The 10,269-nt window shown below is 45.6% G+C and overlaps 1 protein-coding gene across 2 annotated transcripts; it reads right to left on the minus strand.

Annotated features, from left to right (window-relative positions):
- Nucleotides 1-439: 439 nt before the first annotated feature.
- LOC134170459 (gametocyte-specific factor 1-like) lies at nucleotides 440-8,274 on the minus strand. 2 transcript variants are annotated; one of them, XM_062631819.1, is made up of 7 exons: nucleotides 8,147-8,274; nucleotides 5,960-6,057; nucleotides 3,892-4,018; nucleotides 3,557-3,643; nucleotides 3,042-3,102; nucleotides 2,525-2,607; nucleotides 440-1,034 (listed from the first exon to the last, which is right to left on the minus strand). In XM_062631819.1, coding segments are annotated over exons 1-7 (582 nt in total). In that variant the 5' UTR covers nucleotides 8,271-8,274; the 3' UTR covers nucleotides 440-1,032. The 2 variants fall into 2 exon arrangements, with proteins under 2 accessions (XP_062487803.1, XP_062487802.1); XM_062631818.1 differs by having other exon boundaries at nucleotides 2,525-2,613.
- Nucleotides 8,275-10,269: the final 1,995 nt, after the last annotated feature.

Here is a 10,269-nt window from a genome sequence, read left to right on the forward strand (position 1 = left end):
TATCACGTGTTGGTCGCACCCACCTTACAAGACAAACCCACTTCTTGTGGTCCCTACCCCCCAGTTACTATGGCCAGGGGATGTTGTGCAGTCACAACCATGACCTTCCAAGCCCTTCTCTGCACCTCCTCTGCAGGGCAGTCCCAACCAAAAGCAGGCAGTTACTGCACTAAGCCTTTCACCAACTGGCAATTAAATGAGATTAGGATAATGGGGCCCAATTATGGCATCTATCTAAAATTACAACACTCCGGCCCACAAATCCTGCAAATAAGCTACTGCAGCCAATCCAGACGCTGACATCTGCCACCACTTTCATTTGAAGTGGCAAAAGGAAAATCAAATAAAGGCTGAGTGGAGGGTTTACTGTGGAGGCATTTCCTTATTCAACAGGAGTCTAACAAATCACTGCAGGTGAATTTTAGAATGAGTCCAAGAGTATTCATAACCTTTTTATTCTAAATTACCAACAAGAACCTTAACAGAACTGAACTTTAAAATAAGCCTGATTTTGTACATTCTATTCCATATGTATTGTGTTACACTGATAGGAATACAAATGGGAAAAATCTAGTACTTTGAGGAACATACTTTTCAAAATGTGAAAAGCATTTCTTTCTTGACAAATACCAGATGTGGTTTCTTAATTCTTTGTATATTTAGATCCTGTTTTTAACTTTGCATCTGCTTTTAGAAATACACTGCTTAAGCCAAACATTTACACAGACCCAAATATGTATTCTGAGTGACTTAAACTATTCCTGCCTCCACCCTCCCCAACAGAGACCGGTTATGTTAGAACCTCAAACATGTTTTATGTGTTAGAAAACTTAAAAACTCTAATGGAAACTAGATGAGCACTTAGGTGTACTCTTTAAACTTCCCCTGCTTGGTATTACTCATATTGTAAAGAAGTCACAGAGGATTCCCCATTAACATATGGCCTGAAGCACCGCGGGCTCACTCATGTGACAACGTCAAGGCTTGAAGCTTCAAAGGCGTGATCAGGATGTTTTCAACGAAGGCAGAAGTCTCTGTAAATGACAATGTAGTTTAAAACCCAAACTACGCACTTCCCACACCCTATGTGGACAAACTCAAATGCCGACAAAATAACAAGCAAAAAGTGCATGCCCAGGGAAAAAACTCTTCCAGCTTTGCCCGATGCAGATCATTTTAATTTAACATTACACAGTAGGAAGTCTCAGCCTCCTTGCAGGCTGAAGAAACTCTCAGAACTATATGCTCTCCAGGTTGCAACAGGCCCTCAAATGACTACAGTTGTTATGACATTAGAAAGCCTCCTGCAGAGAAAGCTTTCTGCATCTCCCCATCAAACAACCAAATGTTCTCAGATATGTCCAGTAGAAGTCCCACAGAAACCACGCTCGGCACCATACACTCCTGAGAACAGCAGCAGGGAGCGTTGCTTTGCAGATGCAAGACATGCTTATGGTGCAGGGTAGAAATTCCTGCAAATCACTGTTGTGTGGTTCATGACTTCCACTAACATAGGACTCCAATAGTTCCTGCTGTGCCAAGGCCTGAATTCACACATATCTGCCACTTTTGCAGGGCATTTCCTCTCTCCCCTTTGGCCCAGCATAATTCCAGCCTCTCTTTTACAATTAGCACAAAACACAACTCTGAAAGAGCCTCTTTTCAAACACACACTTGTTTTAAAGCATTAAGCTAAGGGGCAAGATTTTAGGGGTACGTGCAATCCCCCTGTACTGTTCTGTTTCCCACTGTCACTTCTTTGATTAGGAACTTAATCAGACCTTACCTCCTCTACTTAAACTCCTACCCCCTGAAATCCATCACCACTTCACAAGAGTTCTGCCTTTTCCAAATCACTGGAACAACTTCACAGTTAACTACTGTTAACTACTCACTGCAGTCAGAGGAGGGAAGGGCTCTGAACTGGTGATGAGTAAATTTATCAGTCCATCTACTCAGTAACAGTCACCAAATGAAGATGAGGGTAACTTACAAAACAAATGCTTGGAGGAAGATCTGGCAACCAAGGACAGTTATCCACAAGTGACATTCCAGTTTGGTTTGGCAGATTCAGCCTGACACTATGGCAACTGGAGTCACTGACTTGTGCAGAAGCCATGCCTGCAAAGCCCCCCAGGTACCAGGTTTAGTTAGCTGCTCCAAGTAGGAAACAAGACAGCCATTCCCCAAAGCATCTTTAAGCTTCTGCTTTGTAGTTAATAGCAAATAACCATCTGTGACTTCAGCATCAGACACTAAAACAGGGAAAGCTCCTTCCCACTTCCACCCTCCCCTCAAGTAGTCCTGGTTTAAGCAGTCTTTGTTTTACCCTGCTCTGAGTTACTGGCTGGGCTCAAACCACGACACACTAGATTTTCTCAGAATTTGCTCTCAAGAAGGCAAGTGTTATATACTACTCCTCCTGCCCATGCAGCAGTGGCCATAGAGCACTACTGCAGCCAGAGATTACAGCAACTGTCACCATCTACAGAATTAACAGTGCCAAAACATGGATAATACTTACAGCCTTTCCATGATACAGTATATGGGAAGGACTCAGGGGCACGTACTCTTGAAGGCAAGCAATTCTTTTGCTCAAAGGTGGTCCTGGAACTGAAACACTACAGTTACTTCTCCTGACAGGTGATCAAATTTATGCATTTTACAACAGCACTGAGGAGAGCGGGGACATAAGGGGATGGTACTTTGTCACTTGGAGGTGGTGGTGCTTAGAAGAATATATGCTTATATATATTTTTTATATATATATATATGCTGTGAACACTAGGAAGTTTTCCAAGAAGGGCAACAAGTGAAATCTGGTAGAACTGTTGTCCCCCTTTATGGAAGGAGAGACAGATCATGGCTGAGCTCATATAGACCTGCAGAGCTGTCAAGTGCGTTACTGTTGCTGCACAGTGGCTTAGCCAAACACTAAGCAAAGTCAGCCCACGTCATATCATCAAAGCTGGATTGGGGGCAGGTTGCAATATCCCTCTATAGAAAACATTATTGTAAGGAATCAAACTCATATTCCCTACCTGTTTATGCCAGAGTTGCACATGCCCCAAATAAAAGGAGACTCTGACTGCTCCAGCAATTCTGCAAAAGGGAACAGATGTCATGGCTCAGAACTAAAACTCCAGCAACCACCATCAGATCAGGAATATCTGTCATATTTCTACATGTTCAAGAGGGAGTAAAGGTTGATCTAATGATGAATGTGTCTGCTTCACTGTCATTTAACTGAGGAACATAAAAGTTCTCAAGTTTCCATTACCATCACTGCACATAAGATACAAAACCTTACGTGAGAAGGAGCAGAGGTTTGGAAATATATCTCCATGCCAGTTATGGCAGGCATGTTGAATAGTTCTCTACACCAAGAAAAGCCTGCTGGGTGAAGAGGTGCATGCTTTTAGGAATGAGCATAAGCAAGGTGTCCTAAAAGTGAGACCCAAGTGAACAGCATCTCTAGTTTCACACTGCCACAAGTAGAGCTGAAGGACAGGACCAAGGAGAAGGCAGAGGTGCGGCAGATGGGGAAGTTCCTCACCTGCTTCCCAGTCTTCATCACATGGAGGTGCCTGCCATGTGCTCACAGCATTCATCTGTTCTCTCTTGAAGTCAGAGGACTGATTCACTTCAGGAAGGGAGAAAACTCAGTGACTAGCAGTCAGTCCTGCTTTAGAGGCATTAAATGCTTTGGATCAAGTTGTAAAACATCTCTTGGCTTTAGACTAAGTTTTCCCAAAGCTGCTATGCCACACAAAACTATAGACAATAATTTGACTTCCACTTTTTGGTCATCCTATGCGCTGTCCTTACAAGCAGGAGACTTTTATGTCCCCAGGATGACCAAACTTCTCTAAGCTCGAGCGGTTCTCTTACCTACATCTTGCTCAATGAACCCTCTGTCACTGCACTTCGTTATATGATCGCTGAGGTCAGCTCGACGAACTAGATGGCGAGCGTTGAAGGGGCACGTGGCCAATTCCTTTGCAACTTTAGGGTGGCTCTAGACAAGGGAAAACCAAAATCATGTGCCATATCTCTCAAGTTCATTTATCTCTTGCTAATCCACAGAAAAAAAAAAACAACAAACTCAAGGATATTTGTGATGTTGCTTTAAAAAGATATAAAAAAAATGAAGACTAAACAAGGAAGGGGGAACTAACATGACTGTTCTTTAAAACACAATTCACTGAGAAACTGAGCCACCATTGAGTTGACTGAAATGAAACATACCCTCAGCTAAACTTCCTACAGTTTGCTGCAATGCTGGCAATATGTCTGCACAGTTTAAAGCACAGATGAAACTATTTTAAAAACAGTAGGGGAGAGATGCTCTGCTGGTCAGGGAACAGGCTTTCACCCAAGGTAGATGAAGAGGCAGAAGTGCCTTGTACTGATGCTGCTCCAGGCAGTGTCTCCTCACTACCACCGATACGTGACTGCAGCACAAGCTGCAGGCACATCCAAGGTGTCTGTCATTACCCAGCCTATACAGCCAGGGTTGCCGTGTCTTCATGTGCCCATCATTTGCTTCAATTAGCTTGACCAAGCTATTCTTGCCACGCAGCAGAAGCTTTTCAATGCTAATGCAGTTCAAGCTGAAAGGATTCAACCTGCTCTGCTTGGAGTGTCCCCGTTTGTGTGGAATGGCTACATTCTGCACAAGCAATGGGAAGCTGAGGCAGTTGGGAACATCTAATTAGATTTTATGCATGGAGCATGCAAAGGAAATTCAACCAACTACCAAGTAAGAAGGCCAATCTCCACCCAGACGCTTGCCACTACAAAGAAAACAGTAGCATCTTCAGATGGATGAGATGATAATCCCTGAGCCCTTCTTCTGCTAATTACTTAGACACCAACTGTGTCTGACTGGTGACCACTATCTCACCTTGTCCTCCTAACTAGGTAAGCTTGCCAAAACTGTCTGCTCAGCAATTATGCAACACAAGGACAAACCCAACGTGGTTCAAAGTTCCCTTGCCAACACCGTTCACCTAACTCACATGTACATTTCTGCCAAAATCTTCAGGGGTCAACAAGGAAAATTTCAGCCCTCTTTAAAGTTGGAATGATGGAGGTAGTTGCCACTTAGTTCTGTCCCCCGCTTTCACTAGTTAATTAACATTTTTTAAGGCTCTAGTTTCACAAAAATGAATTGTTTATAAGTATCGATACCAGGACACCTCCCCAACAACTATACCTTAACTGCAAGACACAGCACTGTTATACTATTTTAAAAATACATTGTCAAGGTTACACTGGTAAACCTAAAGAGGAACAATTGGGTTTTAAAAGGTATCAGCAAAACCTCATGCTCAGTCAGATGCCAGCACTTGCAGGTTTAAAGTAAATAAACCATGAGGACAACAGAGGAGAAGAGAGGAAGGAATGCTTCCTATTAAATGATCTGTATTTAAATTCTGGCTAAAAGATGGGGAGGGGAAAAGCCCTCTCCCGTATGTGCTAAGGTCAGGAAGTACAGTTTCTGACAGATACACTTAAATAGTTACTAGCAAGACAAAAAAAATCCTAACCCTGTTTGCAGCTGCATTTCCAGCACTTCAAGAGTGAATTTCAACATCACAACACTTCCACTCTGATGAGCCAGAAGCAGGTCACATAACTCAGACTGAGTTCTCTCTTCAACTTAAAGAGGAAAAACGTATCTGACCTCCATGTGAGCTGCTGGAAGAGAGTAGAGTTTCCTCCTTGACCCGACCATGAAGAATCTCTACCTCCTTTCAACAAAAGCCACACTGGTCATGGGTAAATTAACACGTGCTTGAAGCTATTACTAATCAAATAATAAAGTTATGAAATAAAGGCTAAACAAGGCTATTTGTCAGAAACTCACAGCAGCCAGCAAGAAAATGCAATAAGAATAAGAACATGCACGTCATATTCACAGCCACAGAATTATAGGTCTGGCAGTCCAGCTTACCTTCCTACACTTTACCAGGTGATAGGGAAACCGACAGGCTCTGATTCGATGATGTTTATTATATGGACATTGTATTAATCTCTCTGGATCCAAAACATCTAGTAGAATGGAAGAGGGAAAAAAAAATGGTTAGGAAGAAAAGATTTGGGGTCACTAACACAGCGAAGTGGGGAAAAAAACATACCATCACCTCAGGGCTGTGATCTTAAGGAGTTAAACCGGTTGTTCTCAGTTTGAAATCATTCATTAAGGCAGGCACCTGTTTTGCATAACCAAATTCATTTTGAAGTTTCTGTGACTGGGATGTTAGTCAAAACAGACAGAGAACAGTCTGTCACTGAGCATAACAACCCTTTAAGTTACCATATTAGGCAGGTAACCACACTTAAAGTGAATGAAAACAGCACTACTTTTCCAGCTATCTTAGAGGAGAATCAGTAGAATGACGACATGCCCTCCAGGAGCACCGTCAGCCTGAAACAACTCTTTCTGGATCAACAGCTAGTTTTGCTGGATGAAGAACACCCGGAAATTTTGTTTCATTTCCAAGGAAGCAGTGTGCCTTATGTGGAGTACAGGCTTTGTAAAGGAACTTTTTCAGAAGTCAGGCAATTATTTAGGAGCTAAAATGCTACTAAAGCAGCTAAAATACCTAAGAACACAGACACTGAACAGTGAAGCAGCCTGAGTGCAGGCATACATGATACAGATTTTTATCTATCTTTAGATAAAATGTATTCACAGAAGCCTAGAATGATTTGAGACCTTAAAGTTCATTGAGTTCCAACCCCCTGTCATGCACAGGGGCACCTTCCACTAGACCAGGTTGCTCCAAGCCCTGTCCAACCTGGCCTTGAATACTTATATTAAAATATAAGTATGAATATATCTATGGAAAGAACACATTTCCATGTTCTTAGTGAGGAAGAGGGGCAACCAGAAGGAAACGCAGGTGCCTTGTGCTGCCTGTGGGTCTGCTTGAGGGTCACACACCAGGGAAACAGACCTGCCACTCTGACACTCTTTTTGCAGTGCTTTTAGCACGCTTAGGATTTGCGCACCTGGTGTCTTCAATAGACCCAGGTATGGCCTGCTGCTGTTTAGCCTCTTCCCTGCCATCACATCCCCTTCTCTTACACATGCACTGGTGCTCAGTTGTCTCAACAGCCAGGTCAGGGAGCTGTATCAGCCTACAGGCTGACAACTGGTTAAGATCACAGAATGGTTTGTGTTGGAAGAGACCTTAAAGGTCATCTAGTTCCAACCCTTCTCCCATGGACAAGGAAGATGCTGTTTCACCAGTCACAATAAGCAGACTTTCTGTTATGAGCCACAAGATAAAGTTGTGAGCCTGAGCCAGTACAAAGGAAGGGACAGACCCAATCCTTCTTTCCATCTCAGCTGTGCAGTGCTGCTGCAGCCAGTTCTGCTACCTGTGAGCACCTCTCACCTCTATTAGTCACTTTAGGTCACTGAGAACAGCTGAAAGCTAAAGTCTTCATCACTCAGAAGGACTGACAAGCTTTGTACTGATTCCACTGTCCCTGGAAGAGCAATCAGAAGTGGTTTCTGTCTTGAAGCAGCTCAACACAAATCAGACCAACTGCACTACCAGGAAAGGGAAGGAGATAGAGACAAGAGGAAAAAGAAAGCTCTCACCATATTACGTAAAACAACAGACACAAAAACAAGCACAGGAGCTGGCCTGATCAGGTAAAGAGATACAATTAACATTGTATCTCTGCTGTAAGGAGCAGAGCCTCTCCAGCACCACAGCAACACCATGCTCGAAGGAGATACCTGTCCCTAACCCTACTGCCTGCACACCCAAATCCACCCAAAACGTGTCTGGAGTCAGCAGAGACCACAGTACAGGCGGGAGCAACGCTTCAACCAAATTAAGTCACTTTGTCCAGATACTTCCTGAAGTCCACACCTGAAGCACGGAGCACCAATATTATATGGTTACCAGAGTGGTAACCACATATAAGATTGCCCTAGTTAAAATAATCAACAACCCACTTGGCTCCACACAAAGCCCAGCGACAAACCCTGAGCTACTCGCACAGGGCCGGGCCGGGCCGGGCCAGGCTGGGGCCTGCACACAGTGAACGGCCGCCACCTTCCCCTTCTTTCCTCTTCCTTCTCCTTCCCTTTCCCCCTGCAAGATCCCACCCCGAGCCTCACCGAAGTCATCCTCCAGCTCCATGGGGAAGCGACGCAGAGAGCGCGGAGCACTCGATACCAGGCCGGCGCCGCGCCTCAGGCACCGCGGCCTCGCGCCTTGCGCCGCCTTCGCGCCTGCGCGCATGTTTCCTAGCAACGGCGCGGGGCCCCTCCCGCCGTGCAGCGGTTGCCATGGCAACGCCGTGGGTTGCGTCTGTATCCGGCGCCATCTTACCCGGGCCGGGCAGGGCCGTGAGGGGACGGGCGGCTCCTCCCAACCCAACCTCGCCACCGGCGCCCCAAATAGGGGCCGAAACCTCGAAACTGCGTCCCAGGGTAGGGGCAATGTGTCCGTGTCGCTGAGGGTGAGCTGGAAGGTGGCCGAGGGCAGGGTGGAGCCGTGCCTCCTGCAAGCCCGCTGAGCGCCATTGCTTTGGAGCAATGGTTTCTGCTCGCAGAGGTCTCCTGCCTCAAAGGCTCTGAGCAAAGAGACAGCTTTAAACGAAGGCCGCGTTTTTATACCCTACTCACAGGCACAGGCGGTACAGGTGATAAAAAACAGAGGTTTTTCTGTCAAGTGAAAGCAGAGATCCCTGCTGCTTCCTCTTCCCACATTGCCGGCTTTAAAAGCACTTGCTTCTGCCTCACGATTGCCTCATTTTGCAGCCAAAAAATACATGTTCAGTGAATGCAGAAATGGTTTTGTTTTGAAGCAGAAGGTTGGTGATGTAGGGATCTGGATCTGCAAACCACGGTGCACATCCCTTCAGTTTGGAGTCAGAGCATGGAATGGTTTGGGTTGAAAAGGACCTTAAAGCTCACCCAGCTCCAACCCCTGCCATGGGCAGGGACCCCTTCCACTAGAGCAGCTTGCTCCAAGCCCCTGTGTCCAACCTGGCCTTGAACACTGCCAGGGATGGGGCAGCCACAGCTTCTCTGGGCACCCTGTGCCAGCGCCTCAGCACCCTCAGGGTAGAGAACTTCTTCCTTGTATCTAACTGAACTTCCCCTGTTTCAGTTTGAACCCATCAGCCCTTGTCCTATCACTACAAGCCCTGATGAAGAGTCCCTTTCCAGCATCCTGGTAGCCCCCTTCAGACACTGGAAGCTGCTTTGAGGTCTCCACTGCAGGCTGGCAAGTGCATGGTTTGCTGGCCCTGCCTGGTTTCATTTCAGGAGGTAACTGAAGACATTACCTATGTTCTCTGGTAGTAACAGCAGCAGAATCATCTTCAGATACAAGTGGTAGTATGTTTATAGAGTCGTAACAGGACACCAGGGGAGCAGTGAAGGCTTGAGTGGAGATATTAGTGACAGACATTCTCAACCACAGACAGAGGCTTGCCTGTGCATGTCCTTCTATATGCAAAACTATGTAGAACCTTGAATTGTTTCCAGGAGCCTGAGATGGGCTAAATCTGTCAAAGGACTGAGATGTCTCCCTGCATGCATGATCTTGTAGTGGAGTATTTCTCATGTGCACTAATGCAGATCATAACCCAGCTCTGACCATTATGTAAACCCAAGGGTTTATACACAGGAATGACCCTTTGCATCCCCATTTCCAGAGTGTTCCCCAGCCAGGGAGTGATTGACATGTGTCTTAGATGCCCGTCCTGAGCTGTCTGTTGGGCTGCAGGATCTAAAGTGGACATTGCTGATACAAGGGTGGGCAATGGTGACAGGGCATGGGGCACATGACACATAGCTTCTGCAGAGCTCACCCTGAGCAGCAGTGCATCTTGCCTTGCCTTCTGCTTTCTTGTTTCCACATATGATCTTCACCTCGTTTTTCTTGAAGCAAAATCAAGCGGAAGGAAAGCAGCTCCTCACTTGCTGACAGTCTGTCAGCAGTGTTTGAAGTGCTGAATACTGTGTACTGCTCTCCAACCGTGGTGGTAAAGACTGTGCCAAATTCAGGGCTACATGTTGTGAATTCAAAAGGCATCATGACCATGGCCATCTTCTTTGGCAAGGAAGCTGAGCCATGTGTGTCTGTTCCCTCTTTAGACTGATTAGCCCCTGCCCAACAGCAAGCTCATCTTCCAATGGGATGATCTCCCCAGTGGAGAACACGTTTATATTGTTGTTCTCCAGCAGAACTAATTTTCCTGACTTGCATTTGAGCTTTTGCTAGCAAAGGG

Source organism: Pezoporus occidentalis, unplaced genomic scaffold (genome assembly GCF_034315485.1).
Source record: "Pezoporus occidentalis ecotype Australia unplaced genomic scaffold, CSIRO_AGI_Poc_V1 ctg375, whole genome shotgun sequence".
Classification (NCBI taxonomy): Eukaryota; Metazoa; Chordata; class Aves; order Psittaciformes; family Psittacidae; genus Pezoporus; species Pezoporus occidentalis.